At 37.6% G+C, this 24,756-nt stretch overlaps 1 protein-coding gene across 2 annotated transcripts in view; it reads left to right on the top strand.

The window, feature by feature from the left end:
* The window catches only part of plxna4 (plexin A4), a 231,814-nt gene that overhangs the window by 110,745 nt on the left and 96,313 nt on the right, over window positions 1-24,756 (top strand). For both annotated transcript variants that reach the window (XM_023952327.1, XM_023952326.1), the window contains exon 4: window positions 23,728-23,856. In XM_023952327.1, the coding sequence (XP_023808095.1) occupies window positions 23,728-23,856 (129 nt within the window). The remainder of the gene's footprint in view (window positions 1-23,727; window positions 23,857-24,756) is intronic.

Here is a 24,756-nt window from a genome sequence, read left to right as displayed (position 1 = left end):
TAACGCAGCTAATGTGTAGCAGTGTCGGACTGTGTTTCTTTTAACCTTTTACTAACAAGGTTGGAAGTTACCGTAGTCACAGAAACGTTTGTTTTAGTGGCATCAGTTTGTTTTCTACATATTGTAAATGAGGTTCTTAGCTGCAGGTATTGTGAATACGCCAACGTGGTCTACTCGTCTAATGTGGCTGTTGTGTAGGGTTTTACAAATAAGTTCTAGAATTACTGTGAATGCAGTAAATAAAGTCTGACGGACTTATCTCTGAATCTATTGTGTCGCTTAATGCGTCTTATAGTTCAGAGCGCCTTATATGATATAAGTTTGAAAATAAATCATTCTACCAGGCCTACTGACTTTCATTTTTTTAGTTTTTATTTTAAACCATACATTTAGGAAAAATAGATAAAGTACTTTCTTTTTTTGTTTTTTTTGTTTAGTTAACTTTTTTCATGTCTGACTTTCTGAATGTAGATTTCTTTTTTGTTTTTTTTTCTTGGTGGCAACTGTAAAATTCCTATCAGCAGGCAGGTAATTACAGTTCCCTCAATTGAGAGTTAATCCTCCTCCTCCGTGTTATCAGGGTGCATACCAGAGAGGCTTTGGAGGTTGGTCCATAGAAAGACCTAAATTACTCCTTTCTTCTGAAAAAGGTGCACAAGGAGGTTTGCATGTACACATCTTTAATAGACACCCACATTTTCCCATATGTCTGTTTTCCTTCATTCACCTTTTTTTCATTTCCCTCTCATCCCTGCCATATCTCACTCTATTTCCTCATACAATGATTGTGCTGTGTTGCAAATGTCTCTGAACCACTGCAGCTGTACACTTTCCCAAGGCCCAGGCTATGACACAGATGGCTGGGGCAGAAGAAAGACCCCGAAGCCCTGCCTCATTAAAATGGTAAAGAGCTGAAGCAGGACAGCAAAGTTAATCCCTCAACCAGTCTTCTTGTAGTGCCGTCATCTCTTGGGCTAAGACCCTTAGACACATGCACACATCTAATATCACGATGCTAAGGGGCTATGACTAGGTTTGCAAAAATACACAACCTCTGGGGAGATGGAAAGCATAATAGTCAATTGGGATAGTTTAAAGTGAAGGAAATGGATTTGCACCTTTTAGCTGGATTGGGGATGAAGCATTGATTTAGAATGAGTTTTCAAATCGGGATCCTTTAGCAGAACATTGAATTCAAATGGAGATAAATTGTATATTTGTAAACATGAAATTGCATTTCATGCTTTCCATGAGGTGGAGCATATTGCACACATATCTGTATGATGACCCGTACTCGTTTCACTAAAGTTCAGAGTATTTATGTAATAAATGGATACAGTACAGATTTTTTAATAAAAAGTGGTTCATTTCAAGGTGAAACAACACTGAAATTTTTTTTTAGACATTAAAGCGGCATGTTTTGTAAAAGTTTCAAAACCAGCCTTGTCATACAGAAGCCAAACACTTCATTTTAAGAAGTTGCAGCTCTGCTGAAACATGGAAACGTTGATTTCCCCACAGAGTGACACTACATAGCTGTATTCAAAACGGAATAATAATACCATTATGAGTTTAGGAAAACTTCTGCAAAACCGTGTACAATAGGATCTTAATTGCCTTAATCGATTTTGTTTTAAATACTATAATGTCAGCAACTTTTCATACAACAGATTAAAAACACAATCTTGAAAAAATGAACAGTTTCCAGTGTCCCTACTGTTTTGGTACACTTAAAGACCTTTGCAACTGATAAGGAAAGAAGGGAGGGCTGAGTGAACCCATGTGTCTGTGTCCAAATTTGTAGCTCTTACCCAGACTGTAGTTAACAGTACTCAAAGTTGAAAGGAGGTGTGTTAATTTAGCCCTTCGGCTGCTTTTCTGATGAGACCATGACGAAGATGGGTTTGGAGTTAATTTGTTACAGGATATTTGGTGATGTGAGATTTCATGGTATAAAGGTTTAGATTTATGCACAAACATGTGCATTTATGCATAAAAATAACTACAGTAGTACCCAAACTGGGACGAATATCATGTGTACCAGCATGTCCAGTAGTATATATTAATTTTCTGCAGATTCCATCATTTAATGAAAGGGAAGAAATATTTTATTTACTTATTTGTAAGTGATAGTTTAACTTTTGTAGTGCTAGATTATAAAATAAAATAGAAATCATTCCTTTTAAAACTTATTCAGCCTTTTGTTTGTTGTAATTCTGTGGACAACTATCTATCCACTGCAAAATTGCTGCAATCATTATTAGTTTTTTGCTCCTGATAACAATTTAGTTGAATTGACCACCTGAACAACCACCTGTTTTCCTCGTTACTTCATTTATTTTGTGGTGACAAGTCTAGGATTTATTAGACTTTGTTTTAAAAGTGTCTGCAAAGCACAAGATATTATTTTTACACATGGATGCAGCCGCCCCCATACCGTGTAGATCCCAACTCATAAGAGACTCTGTGGAAACCTGCTAGGGGGAACTTTACAGCTATTCCTCTGCTTTGGTATAAAAACTAGTGCTTTGACAGTTTTTTGACGAATACATATGAATGTACGGTCATTAATAATGACTTATGAAATGCATGGTGATTAAAAATGCTAATATTTAATGTTAACCCAATACCAAGACACATGTTGATTTACATGGTGGATTCTCCCCCCCCCCCCCCCCCACACACACACACACAGCATTTGCATATTGTGGTAGTAAGCGTGAAGAAAATCATGTAGTTACAGCTGGATACTCACCCACTGACACTGTCTAAACAACAACACCACACTCAGGCATGCACAAAAACACATATGAGAAACACACAAATACACACACGCTGAAGCTGAGCAATAAACAGCTGGAGGGCCTTATGTAATTAAACCTGTGCCTCTGTTTGTAAGCTGTCGAGGCACGTATGTTTGGAGAGGTATGTAAATGTAACCATACTTGGGCATATTTTCTGTTGCATTTGCATCTTGTATGTTCTTTCTCTTAAGGCTTGGCAGTTGTCAAACTGTTGAAGATGTGGGTTGTCGTTTGAGATCACTTACTAGTCTGTTTTGATAACACATCTCGAGGCCTCCTCCTTCATTTGATTAACATTCAAAGCCCATTAAAAATGGAACTACCTAAATGAGAGTGATTTAAGTTTGATGTACAACTATTAGGAGGAAAAAATGCACCTAAAGACCCACTTTGATTAAAATTATGTTGTATATTGTGTATTGTGTTATATATTGCGTTTTTACCATGCTCTTGTAGACATATACGGACATAAACTTAAAAGGGCATTTCTTAGTATTTCTTTATTCAAACTATTGTGAATCAGGAGCAGACAAAAAATGCCTTTTGAAAATATTGGAGTTGAGATATACAAATTACAATGGGTGGGCTACAAGCCATCTACTCCACTCTATTTGGACACATCGTCTTGTAGACAAAACTGTCCTGCTGGATAGCTCCAATATTCTTCCGCACTTTTGTTTCACCTGTAATGTTAGGTTGGGGTTGTGAGGAGCTGTAAAATAGTGGGAGGGCCTGTAAACAAATGGATGGTGTGAAACAGGGGTAGGTTTACTTCATGCCAACTCAGAATTGAATTTCTGATGAACTACTGCTGCTCTACAGAAACTATTTCCTATAAATCCACACTTTTTGGGGGGGAGGGGCTAAAAATGGCTTAATTGTAATTAAGACATCTGGGAACATTTTTACAATAGATCAAAAATTGATTGAGTGCATCTTTAAAAACACAGATTTTCCTAAGATTGGGATTTTTTATCCTTTATAAATCATTTTTGTCTTTTGGGAGAATCGTTTAGTTTCATTTTAATCCTGTTCAAGTGTTCCTTGTACTAACATTAGACATTTTGGCGTAAACGGCATCTTTGCTCATAATGGTAACATGTTTTATTGTGTCCATGTGAAACATATTGGTCTTTCCCAACGAGGTGTGCTTGCAGCTATGAGTAGGCCTTTCATAGAAGCCCAGAGACTAACAGGGAAATTTCCCATCAGCCCATTGCAGTGCAGGTTAACCACTAAAGGCTCTAAAATCCATGGCTGCGTCATTTCCCTGCTCCTTTCTCTGTCCCTCTGTTTCTACAGGCATCCTCTGAAATTCTCTCTTTCTCTATCCCTCGAACCTCTCCTCAATTCTCTCTGTCTCCCCAGATGAATCAGAGCAGAGATGAAAAGCTTTCAGGAATGCTGGCAGACAGACAGTGCTTTACAGTAATCTAACCTGGGGAAGATGAAAGCCCGCTGGGATGCTGGGAATAGAGCAAGAGGGGGAAAGGTGAGGAAACAGAACGACAGAATGGAGTTTAGGAGAAAAAAAGGAAAGGGAACGATGAGCAGCAAAAAACACACAAAAAAGAGCGAGTGTTTTTGGAAAGTGGGGAAGTATCAAGATTGTTAGTTTAATGCTGAAGAGGTTAGATAGCAAAATGGATTAACTCTGTGTTGTGGGACTGGGAGAGGGACAGAAAAACTGGCTGACTGAAATTGCCTTAAAGTGAGGCAAACAGGGTTAAAAGTATAATTGTTGTGAGAAATAGCCTGGCAAAGATGAAGTTATCCAAAGTTTAAGGAATAATTGCAGATTAAAGATGTTACTCTTTTGGTATGATGCTAATTCTCCTAACAGCTTGAGTATTGCTATAAACAGCAGGTTTATTTCTAAATCAATTTTAGCTGCTTTTTCACTTTCTCTTTCCACTGGGAAATTATTCCATTATTGAACTTTCTATTATTTTTAGACAATTAAATCAGTATTTCAAAATGTACCAAAGTATATTGGGAAATATATTTTAATAACAAGAAAACAGTGATCAAAAATATAATAATTTGATATTACTTAACAGTGCTTCCTATTTTGTTGCCAAAATTAAAAATCTAATCTTGCTTCATGTTTGTTTCTGCTCTTACTAAATGTTATTTAAGAACGTATCAATTTCCTCCTCGTCTAGAAAATACGCTAAGTAAAGACTGAGTATTATTGATTTAAAGTCAAAGGTTTTCTTTCTTTTTACTTGATTTAATGTCTTGGTTTTGTCCAAGCATTAATTGTAGTCACTGCAAGACAGAAATCACACCGTTTTCACCAACTCAATACAGAACAAGGTTTTGGTTAAAAACAAACAAACAAAAACAAAGACATATATAAGTCACATTTGATTATTTAAAGTAGTGATCATTAACTGAAGTCAAGCAGAGCTTGATTTATTGCTAGAAAAGGAGTGGGAAGAAACGATTTGTACAATCCCACCCCTACTGAGTTATTTCATTTGATAGTTTTGCATTGTTTTAAAACTTTAAAACTAAGGCATTACGTACTTTGAAAAAACTTTTATTTATTACTATTATTTAAATATTTAAAGCAAATATTTTGTACTTGTTTGTAGGTATTTTTTAAAATAGTTTTGGATGACATTCATAGTTGATCCAGCATGATATTATTTTTCACAACTGGACTAATTTATAGATCAAGTTAACATATTACTGAGAGACCAAACTGAAGAATTAACTGTAAAAACAGTAAATTGTTGAATGTATTTAAATATATAAAAATTTAAAAACTAAAGGTAATTATGCGAAAGCTTTTTCCTCCATTTACTGTCTTCTAGGTGATAGGTGCAATGCAGTGGTGTACAATTACCAGATATCTTGAAAATAGAACTCAGCTAAATATATTTTAGTAAAGAATCAGCATAAAAAGTATAATTAGCTTTCATATTATGAACGCTGCTTTAAAGTTGTGGCTTTTTTCTGTTTGATGTTAAGAGAAGATCTTTCTAAAGATCAGCATTAATCCATGTATCTTCACAGTGGAGTTTGCTCCCCGTCTCAAAACCAATTTGTTTACTTAACATCTTGCTTGCAAGTTCATCTGTAAGGTAAATCTGCTTTGACGTTTAGTGAAATTTTATTCAAGTAACTTCAGTGCCAAGAGCAATGCAGCTTTTTGTGCTTGGCTAAAGCAAACACATTGTGGCAGAAGTCTGAAAACGGTGCTTCTGTGAGGATTTAGAAGTGATTGAAACATAGTTTAAGGCTATAAGAAACAATCCTGACTATAAAACTAGTTTCTAGACTTTAATATTAGTTATCTACTTTCACTACTCTGTTTTTGTATCACAATTACGTTTTTCCAACAAGATTTCTAATAATTTCCAGTACTTTCTGATAGTTTAAACTTTTAGCGCAGCTTACAGCAATTTTTCTCTAAAACTGCAGGTGAAGTGCATTTAATATTGATGCTCAAATTTCAGATAACACAGAAACTATAATTTATTTCTTAATTTAAAACATAACATAAATATTTAATGTGATTTTGTTACTTTAAAACAAATTTTAGGATTTAAAGGAATTTTTTTTCTTTATGTTACTTGAAGGAAGATGAAGATTTATGATGTAAAATAAAGTGAAACTCTAAGACTGGGATCAAAGAAAGCTAAATACATTGGCAGTAACATTTGGCATTGTAATTACTTAAAGTCACTGTCATTTGGAGAGGTTGGTGCATGTAATTGTAGCAGTCACACAGATGACAGAAGCCCAACACAAACCTGCACAGTCAAGATTTCTAAACTCCTCAGTGGAACAAACTGAATTGCTACACTGCTCAATGAACACTGAAGCAGCATCAAGTGTACCTCTGTTGCTACTTGAAATGGTTTTGGCGTTTGGAGTGGAGCTCTTGTTCTGTGTCTGTGCGTTTGTGTTCTGTAAATCGTAGCATAGGTGGAGCAGACCTGTCTCTGCTGTGACAAATCCTTCCTCATTGCACCTTGTACTTCCTGTGCAGAATGAGAGAGGCATACCACACCAAATCGCATCCCCACCTAATTGAAATTTTGAGGTATAAGAGGATTTCTCTGCAATGCAAGCTGACAGGCTCCGTTCACCGAATATCCAGTTAGATTCCTCTCTCACGCTGTCTCCTCCTGACAAAGAATTAACGTATCTGTCTTCAAGTTTTAGCGCAGCTTACACCTATCTTTCTCTAAAACTCTGCAGGTGAAGTGCATTGGTCCCTTTTAAGCAGGTCTCTTCTTCTCTCATCATTTTGGGTTCCTCTGCTTGCAAGTAGTTTTCTTTTATTTAATTTCATCAAACTTCTCTGTTGGGCAAAAACAGACTACCCCTTACTTTCTGGAGTTGGGGGAAAAAATTGTATAGTATAGAAGAAGAAAAAACATATATAAGTTGCACTTAAGGGGGAGAATGCAACGCTTCTGAACAAATATGCAAAGCTCAGAATAATGCTCTTTTCTAGCTATGGTAATTTTGTTGATGTGATTAAATGAAGATTTATGTACCAAAAAATAGTACCGGTATATGCATCTTCCACGTCTTTTTAGTAATTTGGTACAAATAAAAGACTTCTTATGAAGATATGGTTTTGTTTGAAAACAATGGCCTCCTTTTAATTCATTTATTTGTCTCTGTGATTAGATAAGCACCTTTCTCGGAGCAACAAGCTCATTTATTTATAGGGTGAAGTTTGTGACTCCTACTGTGAAGCTTCCATTATCATGCAGAGCGCACTGCTTTTATGCTATCACATAATGCTTGGGCGTGAAACTCTAATGTGCTCCCTTGATAAATCAGAGCTAATTTTAGAGAAAGTCCCACTGAGCACTGTGTACTGGAATGTCTTCATTATTTTACGATAAAAAATACTTTAAAGAACAATAGTCTTTGATTGCTTGATTGTGAAATCTTTAGGTACTGACCTTTGAAACGCCAAGTAATAAGCAGCAATAGCTGTTCTGAAATCTTTTTTTTTTATGTCTCACTTAAAATGATGTTATAAAAAAGTCATTAAAACTAGGCCTGTATGAAGACTGCCAGACATAATTTTGTCTGAGTTATTGTACCCCATATGGTGACCCATCGGAAGGTAATTGTGTTGTGTGCTTTGATAAATGTGTTGGCCTCTGGTGAATGTTTGGAGTCAGAATAATATTGAGAGAAAAACAAGCGAAAAAGCAACTCCAAGGGATCAGTCCATTTCTTTCTCAGGTCTGTAATGAGTAAAGCTATATTTTATTATTATTTTGGTAGGGTTCCTAAGATTGGATGACCCAGAAATGTGAGTAGTAGCTGTGTAAAGAATTCTCCAAACATTTTCTGAACAGTGAAGAAAAGCAGTTTCAATACAATCTCGAGTACAGTTTTCTGCAATGAAAGAAAACAATTCTGGCTGCATCACAATAAAAGCGTTTTCATCCCTAAGTGTTTGTGTGGTTCATAAAAGATGACAGCACATGGGTTCTTTTCAGCTGCCTCTGACACATTTTAGCTTTTTACTTTTTTTTTTTAAAGAGCTGCTTTAAAAGTAAATTTAAGCATGTTATTATAGTATAGAGCTGGACATTATTCTACGTTGATAAACAGTTCTTTAAATTTGAATCAGGGCTGCACACCCTGGTTAGCGCTCTTCCCTCACAGCAGGAAGGCCCTGGTTCAAGTCTTGGTTGGGGAGCCTGATACAAAGTCAGGCTTGCATGTTCTCCTTGCTCATGGTGGGCTTTCTCCGCGACTTACAGCTTCCTCCATGCTTCATAGGTTTTTGGTTACTGTAAATTGTGAATGTGCCCCTGCGTCAGACTGGTAACTTGTCCAGGGTGTCGCCCACGAGTGGCCAGGTTAAGCTCCGGTAGCCCCGTGACCACGGAATGGATGGATGGCAATTTAAATCCTAGTAAAGGTTGCTTGTTTGAAATAATTTGTGTTTTAAAGTAAAAAAAAAAAAACTTGCAAAGTGCAACATTAAAATAGTTTGAAAAAACTACAGAAGAAAATACAGTGAGGCAGTTTAAGAGAAAAACCTATAAAACAAAAGGCATACTTTGGGAAACAATAAATTATTTTTAAAACAAAGATAATATTAAATAATGTTTATGGATTATTAATGAAAATGTGCGTGTGTTTTTGTATTCCAATAAATTTTGCTTTTGGACCTTTCTTCATGGCAAATGTTTGCCGCACTAATAGTTTTATTTTTAGAATTTTTGTTACCAATATGTTAAAATAAAACAATTCAAGGGAAAATACATATTTCAATTGTATTGACCATGGACAGCTATAGCATGTTTGTTTACTACTTTCTGTAGAAATTAATTGTTTGCTCTGCTCGTTTCTTTTCGCAGAAATGCCAAAATAGAAATAATTTATGTCAAGTCCTATCATTCTCACTGATCAATAAGCAAATTGTTGCTTAGTTGCTTAATTGTAGGTAGTTTCATTGTCTGTTTACAAATTTTGTTTTAGTTGCATTGAAGTTAGTTAAACCCAGATTTTCTTCTCATTCCAATAAATTACAATCATCTCAAAACAACAAAATGCTAATTGCTAAGGAAGCTCATTGTAAGTGAAAAAATACAAGCTTGCATAGCTTATTTTTTAATATAGTATACAAATATTCAAAGAATACGAGTGTGATGAAATACAAGTTTCATTTCGGACTGGCCTTTCATGTTTTTCATTACTACCTGACAATCTTTGTTCTACCTTTCCCATTATTACAGCAGTTGGTGAATAAACACATGCCTTAAGGGTTTAGTACAGATTTTTTTTTTATTCCCTTATTCACACCATCTTTGTTTCGTTTTTATTTTCTCCCTTTTTATGCCTCTTTGTCTCCCTCTTTCTCCGCCAGAGCAGCAATGCAATTTTTCCCTTTTAGTGCAGAAATTGGCATAATGGAGGGAATGTGTCACTCGGTTTAATAAAGCAATACATGTAAAGAAGGGGACATGTAAAGGGAGAAAAGACGCACCCAAGGGGCTGAGAACAGGGGAATATACACAGTGACAAATGCAAACATGTACCAAGACCCAATTGTGCACACTAAAGGCAGGAACACAGAAGATTGCACCTCCTTATCTCTGAAGAATTGGTTCTGAAGCCCTTCCCTGTTAAATTAGAGAGTATGGTAGGACCCTCATAAATCACCACTGTGCAAGAATGAAGGGTAGGCTACGCAAAAGCGCACACACGTGCTTTTACAGACACACACAGGCTTGCAAAGGTCTGAAAGGTAAGCCCATTGATAATTTATGAATTCATGAATTTGTGTGGTCTTTTGCTGCAGTCAGTGATCCAAAAACTTAATACTTACATGCGTTCTACCCTGACTCTTGTCTGTCATCGCCACCCTGGTTAAATGCCTTTTCCCATCAGAAAAAGAATGTGTTCACATTTTGCAAGATTATTTTAAATTTCCATCGCAAGATCACATTACTTGACTCAGTGATTACGCCTGACCCCAAACAGTCAGTATGTTGTGTTGAGAAACAAAGCACCAGAGTGCAGAAAGGTCACAGTGTGTTTGAGTGTGCACGGAACCATTCACGTGTTCAGTGGTTGAACTTGAGGTGCATGTGTGGAAGAGCATGCCTGTGTCTCCAGAGTTATTCTGATGGCAGTGTTTGGTAACGGGATCCAGGGTGATGTTGGCTCTCAGACGGCGTCTGGCTCTCGCCTCCCATCTATTATTCACACAACTGCAGAGACGCTGGGATGCATACACGCACTTGCTGCTTCTTTTACATGTTAGTTATGGCATTTATTTACCAGGAAGCTGGGCAATAACTGCTTAGTTTGCCAAATCAATTATATTAAGACTATTATTGACAGAGCAAAGACAAAAACACCCAGAAGCAGGAAAAAAACCAAGCAGTCTGGAAAGGCAACAACAAAAAAAGAACTACCGGTATTAAAACATTCTTTCACTCTGTCCAAAGTTGATCAGAGCCTGTCATTTGGCTGTTATCAGGCTCAGACATCTTTTATGGGATGCTGACTGTCTCCACCACCCATCTAGGATACGCTGCTGTTTCCGTTCGGTTCAATCTAGAAGAGATTACAGACTGTGGGGGAGGTTTTAGGGTGACCCTGTGAACACTGATCAAGGTCTTTCACTAGATCTTTATCTGAAGAGCTGATTTTCATCTCAGGTTGCTAAAGGGAACTGCATGGCTTCCCTGCCCCCTGCAAACAGATCCTCATTACCTTAGTTTGATATTCTGGTGATTGACATTTAACCCTTTATAGATGAAATGCTTCATAAAAAACATGATATTGACTCGATTCACCAAAATACCTTTTGTTTGTCTTTGATGTCTAACCAGATGTTCAGTAATCTTGCCCCTTAGGCTTGAAGAGCGCAGAGAACATGTCAACAATTTCTCCTGTAACTCAACATTCTGGTAAACTCAAACTTCCCAGTGAATTAGGCATGCTCATTCTTTAAATCTTATAATTTTGTTGTGAAATTTTGACTTTAGAGTGGGTGTGTGGTTTAAAAAAGAGCAGAGACATTTTAAGATGAATAACTACACGGTGATCGTCCAGGAAGTGGCTGTCATTATTTTGGCTGTCATATGCTTTTAATAATGTGCTGATGTAAAGATCGCATAGACTTAGCAAGATTCCAGATTCTTGACGGTTGCAGAGACGTAAACACAGAGAAAAATGACTACAGCTTAATCATGACTCAAACTAAAGAAATTAAATCTCTTTTTCTGACAAATACTACCATGAAATATTCTGATGGCATTTGGATGTCACACTTGGATGTCCTCCCTGGAATTCTTCTTCTACTGATTGCATTTAGACACAAACATACAGATTTGGACAGATTATCGGCTCTTAGCTCTTAATGATGTTATAAAAACAAATACTACAGACACTCATCCATGTTTATAATTGACATTAATTAGCTGTTATCACAATAATGATAATAATTGAATTTGAGAATTTGGTGACATCACACTTATTTAACCTTGCGTAAATGACAGAAATCATGTAAAGTATGGCTCTTAAGTCCCTTCCTTTCCCCTGATGCAAGTTTTATAAATATAAACACAACAGTGACTATGTTGTAAATGCCGCTACTTTAGTAGTACCCTGAGGACTCTTCTTCTTCCTCTTTCGGCTTCTCCCATCAGGGGTCGCCACATCGAACAAGTCGCATGGTAAACTTGGCAATGTTTTACGCCGGATGCCCTTCCTGACGCAACCTTCTCAAACCGGGCTTGGGACCGGCACAGAGGTAGAGAAGGGAACAGGGAGCAGCCCGGAGTCGAACCCTGGTTTCACGGACGGAAGGCGCCGCAAACCAGCACGAGCTAAACCGGCTCCCCAGTACCCTGAGGACTCTAATGTTTAGTATTCCTTGTTTGAACATTAAGGGACTTAAAAAGTCATATCCTGGTTGCTTCAAACGTCTAGCAGTCGGCACTGGCAATTCGAATCTCCTTCTGTGTACAGTCAAGCATCAGGTGGTAGTGGCTGTGATGTTTGGGTTCATTACTACTTTTAAGTCTGTAGAAGAGAGGGAATGGTAAATAAGGACACGTCTTTCAAAGTTTTTCTTTCTTTTTCAGTGCCTCTCTAACATCAAAGTTGGCTTCCTCCTGCTCTCCCATAATTTGATCCTCGTCAGTCCTGCATTTTTCAGATGAACTATCGGTAGTCTCTTCTTGACATCCTCACACATAAACAGACCCAGAAAGCTTGTACACTGAACACAAAAATTCATATGAACATTCTACTGTCCCAATCTCTTTATTTGAAACAGATGATTTATGTTTCAATTTATATGGTTAAGGAATTTGAAAAAAAAGTTATTAATCTATATTTTGAAAAATTGTCCATATTTATTAATGATAACTTTTTTTTCTCCATAAAGAACTTTGAAGTGTCATGAAATGTCATGGCTTGACTTTAGTGACTGATTTGGTCAGTTTATTACTTTGAGTTAACATTGACTTTATTCAATGGTATGTATTTCTCAGTTAAATGGACTGTGGTTCAAAAATATAAAAGTGTGAACCCTATTGTGTACCACTGTCATAAGGTTGCGCCTCTTATAGTGGCACACGTGGTAATATCTCTCTGCTAAAGAAGATACCGCTGCTTTTATCACTGTAAGAAAATGGGATAGCAAAGGGATACACAGCAGAGAAAATAATTGGGTTGAGTAATGTTCATGTGGCTTTTTTACCCAGACAGGTATTTGTCCTCAGTAACTGAGGTCCTGTCAGGAGATCTCTGCCCTTCACCTCAATGTCCTGTGGCACTAATGAGACTGTAGCAGAAAATAATGAAATAGTGAACATCGCGAGGAGAAATGGCATCCTGAAAGATCAGCGTGAAGTAAAGAAGAGAATCTACTGCTACCTTTGATTTGTATGTCTCTGACCATTTCAGTCAGACAACTCTTGCAGAAGAATATTTATTTCACAACATCTTTAGGTTGACATTCACAATTTGATTCACAACTTCGTTTTGGCATAAGGCTCTGTTCAATTCCTTGATACACTTATTTTTTCCATACACTTTTGGGTAACAACCCCCGTAACGGAGCCCACAGGTGGAAGCCGGGGAGGAGGGAGGGGCAAAGAATGAGCGCTGAAGGTAAGAGAGAATGAACAATTGTACACCTGACTTAAATAGGACGCTAAGCAGGTGGGTTAATTAACTGACCCGCCCTAGGGGAGTAACCTGCAATTCTGCCGAGTGTCTGCCCGAAATGCGACGAGTCGCTATTTCAATTTCCTCCTTTAAAGCTACGTTCACACCGCCCTCAGCAAATATGTTATTGTGCATATGCGTGTTTTCAGGCTTTCGCGCTCACGTCTACGTGTCGCTACGTAAGATTCTACGACCGATTTTGGGTTCTACTTACAAAACCCATGGCCATTGACTGAAAGTTAAATCAGGTAGAACTTTGATGAATCAGGGACTTGGATTTGGTAGTGATGTATGGATGGCATCACTTTTAGCCCATAGAGGTGCCAAGCGTTTACAAATAATGGAGGATTAAATTCAATTCAATTTTATTTGTATAGCCCAAAATCACAACAACAGTCATCTCGATGGGCTTCGAAGTAAAACATGATCTCAAAAGGATCATGAATACAAAGAGTTCAATAGGAAAATACTAAAATGAATTAAAAAACTGACTAAGCTATACTGTCATCCTTGCCGTTAGACCCACCCCAAAACGAAGAAACCTCAGGGGTGCCCACATGAAGGAAGAATCCTCCCCCAGGACGGACAGGCGATTTACCAGAACTCTAAGAGAAGAATTAACTTATCTAACCCTACAACTACATATATAAAGTCCAGCAGACGAGCTTCATCCAGCCGTGGTTGGGGGACAGTCAGGGGCGCGAGTCGCGCCTGAGACAGGATCCACAGCCAGGTGTAGGAGCGGGAGCAGAGACAAGGTACACGGTCAGGAACTGGAGCACGGATGAGCCAACTGGAGTCTGGAAGCACTCCCACTCCCCAGGAGGGGAGAGGGAAAGAGTGACAATACATGAATCGCACTGCACCAAACAGAGGCATGGAGAACTAAATGATAAATGATGATCAAAAATAAAGAAGAGAGGAAGGGTAGAAGTAGATGTAGAAAGGAGGAGAAATGAATGATTGTGGTTTGTGTCCGGCCGGAATTATTTGACACCAAGCCTTTCATAAAACGGAAAAGAACAATAAAAGAAAAAGCCTGGTGCAAGATTTAAGAGATTTGCACCAAGACTCTTCCAACTACAGGTGATGGACATGCGCTAGCATCAGGTAGCGAGTCAGTCCAGTGTGAACACCATGAACTAAATCCGCGTTCAAGAATGCGCGTTTAGCGTATTCTTGAACATGCATCCCATGCCTTGTATAAATGTAGCTTAAGACCTGTGTTGCTCACATTTGCAATAGCAAGAGTAATAGACCTTTTCTCTGTACTTTCTTATAAATATATAAAAACTTGAATGTGAATCAATATTTGAAGTACATAGTTAAAACCTCCAGCAAAACTGATTATGCAGCCAACAAAGCTAGAGAGAAACACATGAAATCACAAAACAGACATGAAAATAGGAAAAATCTAAGAGAATCGATCAGGAAGTCCCAGATGTTCTCCACTTTGAATTGGCTACAAGCCGGCAGCTATTTCAGACAACCTCATGACTTAAAGATGGCAGCAGAGAAAGAGAGATGGAGAATGTGAGAAGAGTTAAAAAAAAAGGTGTTTGGAGAGGTAAATGAGTGACAAAAGCGGAGCTGTGAGCCCCCTGCTTGGTCACAATGCTCTAAGGCAGCTCAGCAGTGAAGGCTATGATAGCAGGGAGACCTGTCACTCACCCTTTGAAGCCATAGGGGAAATTGAAGGAGAAGAGAGCAGGAGCTGAAATGAGCTTGGAACCCTCCAGACACTTGTCCCCTTTCACACTCAACACCATCATCTCTCACAATAACATTCTTGTCCTTCTCTTCTCCTCTTTCCTAGCTTTTTTCTGCTTATCTCTCAGCAGGGGGATAAGATTTGATTAGTAGACTGCTTAGACCTGGGGGCTAACAGGTACCGCACCTTTAATACCACAGCGGTCAGTCACTAAGCCAGAGGTCCTCCTTCACCTCTATGTGCTTTAGTGTCAGAGCCTTCCTGAAATGTTTGTCATGAGTACTTACTGATGTATAGTCATCTCTAACTTGAGCCTTTCTGTAGTTTTTTTGTTTTTGTGTTCTTCAAAATGGTATTAGAAAAAACAGTACAGTATTTTTTGGACTACAAGTCGTATCAACCAAAAAATGCATATTGAAGAAGAAGAAATCCTATTCAAGTTACACTTTAAGGAGAATGTTTTTGGCAAAATATGAGAACATTAACATTTCATATTGAAAGGCAAGACAAAAGCACGCAAAAGATAACAATAATGTGCTTTACTATCAAAACACATTGATGGTTGTTTAGCTTCATGAATCATGAGAGGAATTTAGTGTATTAGTGCAATTTATGAACAATTCTCGAGATAACTATAGCATTAAAAACGTATTAACAAGTCAAGTAAACTCATTATATCCCTTTTAATCATTAAATCTTTTTCTTCATCCTCTCTATCGCTTAGGAACAACTCCACTAAGCCCAGCATAAGACTGAGCAGCACTTCTTCTTCTGCATAGCAAAAACTGATGCACACACCTACAATACATAAGTCGCAGCCCCAGCCAAACTATGCAAAAGAAATGCCACTTATACTCAGAAAATACGGTACTTACATTTATAAGATGTCTCTTCCCCATGAACTACCTATCCAAGCTAATACATTAAATTAACTTCAGCTAAACTAAACTCAACAGGCTGGCTGTGTTGGGGGTCACATTTATGCACAGCTTAAATACTGACAATGTAATTTGTTGTTGTTGTTTTCTTCCTTACAATGACATTTATTTGATTTGAACCGACAAAGCACCTTTTTCTCATAGTGCACACATATAAGGAAAGACGTTAATTAAAATCATGCTGTGCAGCCAATATGCCTAATTGCAAACATAAAACAGAGAATGGTAAATTAAAGCAGAGAATGAGTTTAGTTACACTCTGAGGGTCTGTTCATCCCTCCTATAGAGTGAGGAGGAGAGTCAAAAGGAAAGAAGTCGGGAGAGAAGGTTGGATCTAAAATGTCCTAAATGAGCTGAATGAATATTTTACTTTCATAAATGGAAGGCAGGGAGGCACTGATTTAGACTTTGGCCTGTTTGATAACTGCAAGACGATTTCATTAGAGGTTGTCATGAAGTATGAAGTACTTTGCCAAAAACCATTATAGGTTGAAACCTACCATAGATTTAGTCATTCCCATGTCTTGCTGTAGGAGTTTTAAAGATTGACTGTGTTCTTCCTAGAGAATTCCCATCTTCTTAGTATGAGAAACATCTATGTCTGTAAATTTGTGCTGGCACAACAGCGGATCCAATTTGATATTTTTTTTTAAAAAACACTTCTCTGGTACTCAGCATTTGTGGACCACATCCCCATTCAAATGTCATATCACCTACTTAATTCTGCTAGTCATGCAAGAACCAATATTACCTAAAGCTATATATTGTGAAAGTGTTTTTTTTTTTGTATTTCTGTATTGACTGACACCAGGAGATGAAGGTGCTGCTCCTGCCTGTCTGCCATATGTTTCAGGGAGCTGGACAGATTTGGGCAATCAGACAGCCACCATTGTTGAGCTGTCTTAATGAATACAATGCAGTGAATACAATGCATCTTCATTCTAAATAATAGCAATATGTCTCATTCACTGTGAATTTCCTCACACTTGTCTGAACGGTTTTAATGCATGTTCTACCATGTCTCGTTGATTAGCTAATACTCTTTTGTGCCTTTGGAAATATTATGCTGGTTTGGTATATAATTTTTTTGGCAAGTTGCTACTGTGTTTTTATTCATAAAATATGATTATTTATGAGTCAAAAACATTGGAAAGAATACAAAGATGTCTTCTTGTGTATTCAAATTTTTGCATTTTTGTCAATTGTCAGTGATCTCTGCTTGTGAGGTCAAAGTGAGTGTTGGAGTTTAGGATTCTGGCAGTAATTGCCAATAATTTACTCTTTTGTATCAGTTTAGAAAGACATGTGAAATAGGGTGATGACATCTTTTACTTCCTAAAGTGTTTGTGCAAAATTCTGAATTTGACTTTCAGAGGATTTGTAAAAATTATCACTCAGGTGAGTTTTCCATCATCTCTCTTTTTGAATGATTTTCTGCTCCAACCCACTCATTTTACTACGGTTATGTTGCACATGTCAGACCATAGTGCTACTTTAGTCAGCAGTTTATTTTGGCTTCTTCTGCCTGCATTTTGGTCATGTTGTGTGATCCAGCTACTGTGTGTTATTGTGTGTGCCACGCTCAACAGACTGTAGCTCTGTGTGAGCGGCCTGACTTTTGCTGCTTCACAGCTGTGCCATGGCAGACAGACAACACCATTCTTCTATCTTTTACCATGCACCTAACTTAAAGCTTAGTGAGAAAAGCTTTATTTTCTTCTTAGCAATAACAGATGGATTTTGTACTAAAACACTTTAATTAAGAATTACCATAAAATGTTTAAACCTAACTAAATTCCTAACGCATTGAAGACTTGCACTCCTTTCCTAAATGTTCTTTTATTTATTTATTTATTTATTTTTTAACAAATAATCTACTTACCTTTACATTTCTAAAACTCTGTTTAGAGCAACATATCAGTTGCATTTTAGCTTTTTTTTATATTAATTTATTCATAATTCAACTGCTTACACACTGTCAAGCGCTGCATTTTAATGTACCAACACTTCCACAACAAACTTTGGTCTCAGGAGAACTTGTGAAATTCAGCCCAAATATGTTGACAGGTGTTTTCCCACTGGATTTAAAGTAGTTTCTACATAATTCCTCTCTACTTCAGGGATTATCCAAAATCAATACAAGTTATCAGATGTGTAGCCACAGTTACTGAATTTCAAAGAACAATCTTGAAAGCGGGAAGGCCCCGGTGAGACAAAACTATTGATTAAATAGATGTAGCTTCTTTTTTTAAACACCATGTAAAATGTTTTGCATTACTTTTTTCATAGCCTTATATATATTTTACAATGAATCCAATGAATGTACCTGAATCCAGTTCTTAAGTTTAACTTTTTCCACCTAAGTCTGGTAGCAAAAGTCAGACCTATCCTGTCTTTTAATCAGTTTGAAACAGTGATCCACACCGTTACTACCACCAGGCTAAATTACTGTAATTCCCTAAATGTGGGGGTTAGCACCTGAGCCGTTGCTCGACTTTTAGCTAGGAAGCAAAAATATGAACACATCTCCCCTGTTTTGGCTTCACTGTCTGTTCATTTTAGAATTCATTTTATGAGATTGTTTTATTTGCTTTTAAATTCTTACATGGCTTGGCACCGGTATACTTTTATGAGTTACTGCAACCTCATGTCCCGCCCTGTACTCTTAGATCAGCTGATCAGTTGCCTCTTAATTACTGAAAACAAAGCGTAACGCTTGTGCTATCTTAGATGACCCCACCCTTACATTGACGTGTTATTCCTACCATGACAAAGGTGGATAAAGGTGGAAAGATTTCATGTAATCCATGGACACCAGTGAAGATCACAAATCATTGAAGAAAAAAGGTTCAGCGCACTGTTTAGTGGGTCTAGATGACCCAACTCCCAATGTTAAAGTGCCAAGGAGGGCACAAGGGTTAAACTCGGAGGGGATCATGCTTTTGCTGCAGCAGCTCCAAGTTCTCTCTTAAAATTTGGCTTTAATTTGGCGTTTAATACACGATGAAGAGGTCCCCTCTCTTTTTTTTTTATCCCACCACATTTCAGTGTATTCTCTTTCATGTTTGGGACATGTTTTGTTTTAACAATGTTCTTTATAAGCATTTTTCTGACCACTTTTAAACTATTTTATTTGATTTATCTGACTTATTTTATTCTCTGTCATTATGCAGCTCTTCGGGCCTGTATGGGCACAATTTAAGTGCTTTATAAATAAAGTTTATTATTGCCATTTATTTTATATTATAAAAAAATCCTCAAGTTTGAGCATTTATTAGAGTTAAACATAGAAAAACTCTGTAATTAGCCTTTCCCGCTGCATAATGAATTGCCTGTGGAGTCAAAGGATGTGCCATTCAGTTCATATTCCTTTGTAGGGCAAAGACAGTGCCAACATGAACAAACTGAGTGAGGATGATCGTGTGGCTTTTACACCGGAACGGTTCCCCCAACTGTATCACACCTTCTGCTAGCTGTTAGCCCCATGGAGAGACAGAGACACAGAGAGACAGACCACTCTGGGAACAATATTTTCATTGACAGAACTAAATTCAGGGCACAGCATACAAATGAGGTAGCAGTCATTAGTTATTTTACCTTTTTTATTCAAATGTATCTTATTTTTATTGAGTTACAGTAAGTTAATGTTTTTTAAACTGCTCACACCAAGTATTTTAATAAAAGTTTACATTAAAGACACTTGGGCCCATTTAATTACATACAATATAAAATGTGGGTTACATTTTGGTGTTCATATTTCTAATATTTTCAGTGAGAGAACTTGCATGCAGCCTTCTGTGCCACTAGGGGGATGCAGTTGATGGATACATTGCCGTGCAGGAAAGGTCAGCCTGAGCTGTAATATTCTGTGAATCTTTTGCAGTGATTCACAGCTTGAAATTTTTAAAGGCAGGATATATATATTTACTATTATACTATTTTACTGTGCAGAGCTGTGTAAGTATGCTGAGTCAATAGTGCTTTTATTAGTTACTCTCCTTCCTTGCACATTATTGTGAGCCTCCCATCAGACAAGGTGTGGGTAAGTGTATATCTGTGAAGGAGTGGAATAGTGATGTGTGAACACACTTATTTGTTTGTATTTATCTATATGTGAGCCCTGTGCAATCCTTTTTTCCGGATGTTACTTGCTATTCTAAAGCAAATGAAAGTGTCTGGCACTGAATGTCTATTGTGTGGTGCTAATGTGATAGCAGAGATTAGCATTGTAATCCATTTAGCGTAGAACAGCAAATCCACTTTATTACTGTGGAAAAAGAATCAGATACAATTGTTCAACAGCACAGCAGCTGCCTTAATGATTTCAGGCACAGAAAAAAATATTGAAGACATGCTAAAGACAACTGTTTCTGATGAGGAGTTCAGGATTAAATGTGGCATTACAGACTATTATGATGCAATTATCTCCGCAATGGACTAAAACTGTAATTTTTTTAATTTATCTCTTAATATTATTTGACAATATGCCCATGGTCTCGACATGTTTAAGTTTGAGAGTATGTACTTAAACACAATTTCTTAAATAAAGACAAGTGTAAAGTAATAAACTAATCAAATATTTATCTACAAGTAGTATTAAATGCTTAATATTTTATAAATGGAAGTAAATATGTTAATAAAAAAAAGTTAACTTAGATAAAACAACATTTTATTAGCACATATGTCCAGCAGTCACTGTTTTACCTCAATCACTCTCCATTGAGGGATCCCCCACTGTCCCTGTGTGACTTAACCAGGAGGCACTGCATGCTTGTGGACATCCTGGGTGCTCCCTGGTGGCTCATTTGTTTTGTTAGTGGTCAGATCGAGAAATGATATAGAGGAGCTTCTCCTAAAGATTCCCCTCTCCCCGGTGATGGTGGGAAGGTCCCAACACAATAAAACTTTATATTCAGTCCCTGCTAAAGACTATCAGTCCTTAAACTCTTTGTAACAATTGAATTCACACTTTGTTATATACCTTTGGGGGGAAACATAATACACTGATTTTTCCATCAGGCACACACATGCAGTGTGTGGCGTGCATATGCACTGTACCTAAAATGAACTCTGCCGACAGGGCAGATTAGATAACATCACCTGCTGAATCTGGCTCCAGTTTATGTGGAACTTTCTTTCTTCTTGCCTCCTTCTCCTCTTTCTCTCCCTATTTGCCTTCTGTTCTTTTCTTTGCCAGTGACCCCAGTGCATTCAATGAGTCCCAGTGGAAGTGTGTCAGGCTTTGATAAAAGAGAACTCCAGGTTCTTTGAGATCAAGGTCACCACACTAGCCAAGCAAGAGGTAGACCAAAAGAGGAAGATTGACTGTGAAACAAACAAGAAGACAGAAAAGGGTGAAAGATGGTGCCTGTTAAAAGAAATGCCATGTTGTGAAATAAGATATCAGAGGGAACAGCCGGGTCAGGCAATGTATATCAGCTGCACTGTGTGTTCTTGGGTTTCTCTGCTTGATATCCAATAGTTAATTGTCATAGCAAAGACAAAGAAAAGTTAGGCTGCTTGATAGAGGAGCAGTTAACTTTGAGGGTTGTTTTTCCCCTTTTTTTGTTCTACTGCCAAATAGATTAAAGATGGGATCAACGGACAGTAACTTTTGATGCAAAAACCTGCATATTGTTTTACAAAGTCAAACCATTTTTAGCCAAGATCCAAAAACCTGTGTCGTTTTCTAGGACATAGTTTCTGCAGAACGGCAGTGGTTTACTAGAAGTTTGAGTCTGAATTGTTAACCCTGACACGTCCAACCTAACATCACGGGTGCAACACAAACAGCAAGCAATATTGGAGCTATCCAGTCATACAGTTTTGAGCCAGATGCCAGCTCAAACGAGGAGAACAAAAATATACATGGATCTGTTTGGCTACAAGTGGATGCATTGGAATGGAGTGAAGGACGGAGATCAGCATTTTCTTTATCTGCTCCTGTTTCACAAATATTGTAATAAGAAAATATTCAGATTTAATTAGCTAGTTATTTAGCTAATAAATAATTAATTAGATTTAATCAATTTAATTGTGAAATTATTTTTCTTTGTATATGTCCATCATCATCAGAAAAATGCCTCAAGAACATGTTAAAAACACGATTTTCATCATAGTGGGTCTCCAAGACTCAATTTTTTAGAGACATTTTTTTTCTTTATTAGCTTCAAGATGGGAAGACTATTTGAAGGGTTAGAAAATACTCAGGTTGTCCACAAATGATCAGCACTGGGACAGCTCTGCTACTTTAGCAGGTACAGTTTCCACAGAGACCAAACGTCTTTGTCGTATCTAGAAGTTTAGGTTCTGACTAAATATTCTTAAACTTTATGTTCTACTACCGTCTTTTGTAAGAAACTACACAACAATTAAACAAAAAAAAAACTCTTGTGAAATCTAAGAAATGAAATTAATTCTTGAAATTTAACACAAGTACTTATGTCTGAAAGTCTGAACTAAGCAGCTTTTCGACCTCAGAGATACTTTAGGCAACAGTTTACAGGCATGTTTTTGTTAAATGCTGACTGAGATAACAGGGAGTGTGTTGCCATAAGTGTATTATAATTCATCAAGAAGTGACTCGCCTGTCTTTCTCACCATCTGCTTCCTGTCCAATTATCTCTGGTTGGTGCCTGTTACCTGCAAACACAGAAGTGCTGAAAAGCACAAAGAACTACCAAGAGTCATCATGAGTTTAACAAGACTGGCTTCACAGCTGTCCACGAGCCCACAAAGACCTTTTTGTGAACATGTTGTCCACTGGGTGCTGATAGTTGTCAGGATATGTAGGTATGTGAAAGAGAACTATGTGTTTCAGGGAAATTAGAGCCAGAGGACCAGATTTAGGAAGAAGCACCCACGAAGTGTCTGCACTTCTATGAAACCATGTTAACAGATGTTGTGAATGAGCGCGCACCATTTCCATCATATCCCAAAATGCATAAAATTGGCCCGGTACACACTTACTGCAGAGTAGACTCACCAAGGGACCTATAGACCACACATCTTGCCCTGAGGCTTTTTAGCACAATCACTCTTGAATGGCTCAAGCCATGATTGGAAAAGATGGGTTTTTCAGATATGGCACTAAAAGCCATGGCACTTGGGATGATCCTAATACTCTGTGTGCTGCACACAAGTGTACAAAAAAGTATATTTTTAACGAGTCCACTGTTACTTTCACAAGCTGTTTTCTCAAATGATTTAAGTTGGCCTTCAATTTAATTGCGTTATTCGGAAAAAAATGTGAATCTAATGCTTTTTCCTTTTTCCGTAGCCAATCTTTTTTTATTAATGAAGTTCATTATCCTGTAACTTGTAATTGAATATATTTTCTACCCAGATGTTGGGAAAATAAATTGTAATAAAGCAGGTGTTGATGCCTGTTGTAGATACTTTCTTAGAGCTTGGTTTTGAATAGCTGAGCATCTTACAAGGTTATGTTAATTATTACAGTCAATTAGCAAGTAAAGAACCTTTTTGTTTGGTTGGTGAGTAATTTATTAAATCCAAACACCACAGTTTAGCAATCTGAAAATGAAAGCAACAGGAATCATGACTCAGGTTTAATGTTCTACTGTCTTTCCAGATTCGGGTCGATGGCTCCTCACGTGCTCATCGATATGAGACTGTGCAAGCTGTGGAGAGTGGACCCATCCAGAGAGACATGGCCTTCTCATCGGACCATCACTACCTCTACGTCATGTCCCACACCCAGGTTAGAGATGTATATGCATTTCATATTTAACAACAGGAAATCAAGTTATTTTTTGTCGCATCACATTCTGATTTCTTCTGAGGAATTGTTTCTTAAACCTGCCTTTCCAGCTTCAATAGAACTGATTTAATGACTTTGATCTGTTTCATGGCTTCTGCAAAGCAGAATCAGGTCTTGGAGTACATAACCGTTTAAAACGTGTAGACCATAATTACAAGTGTTGAATTACAGAGAGAAAGGAGTAGTCACCGTCGATTAGACAGCCTTCCTTTGTTTTTCGCGTTCCATAAATAACCTGCGATAGGTATAAACTCTCAAAGTGCAAACTTTCAACAAAACAAAGTCCAGTATCATAGAATGAAAACAATGATCTGCTCTCGATGAAAAATTGATGTAACTCTGGCAAGCTGCATGGATTCTGTACAGGTGGCACAGCGCATGGAGGAGATTGATTGACAAAATCAACAAGCGCACTGTGTTCAGGATGCAGAACACAGTGGGCTGTATGTAAAAAATCATGCAAAGTTGGACTAAAAAAAACCTGTGACACAGCAAAAGGTGAACCACACCTTAACAAGGGAACACTGTTACATTTTGTTTACAAGCAGGTCTCTTCCTAACTTTGACTTGAAATTCACAGCAAAAAAAAGCAGCAGCTAGTATAATACTGTGTACACACTGTTCATGTGATGTACGTTCAAGGACTGAATGAACTTTTAGCTTTCCATTCTTGAACGCACTTACTTATAGCATTCTGTGTTCACACTGGTCTGTCACTACCGAATACTAGCAATGTAATCACAGTTGGAAGGGGTTTATTAGAAAATGTTAAAGTGGTGCAAATTGTGTGATTCTTGCTCCAGGCTTTTTCTCTCACAGCTCTATTCCGATATATGAAAG

The sequence above is a fragment of the Oryzias latipes genome, chromosome 23, assembly GCF_002234675.1.
Source record: "Oryzias latipes chromosome 23, ASM223467v1".
Lineage (NCBI taxonomy): Eukaryota > Metazoa > Chordata > Actinopteri > Beloniformes > Adrianichthyidae > Oryzias > Oryzias latipes.
This window is presented reverse-complemented; position numbering and strand designations above follow the sequence as displayed.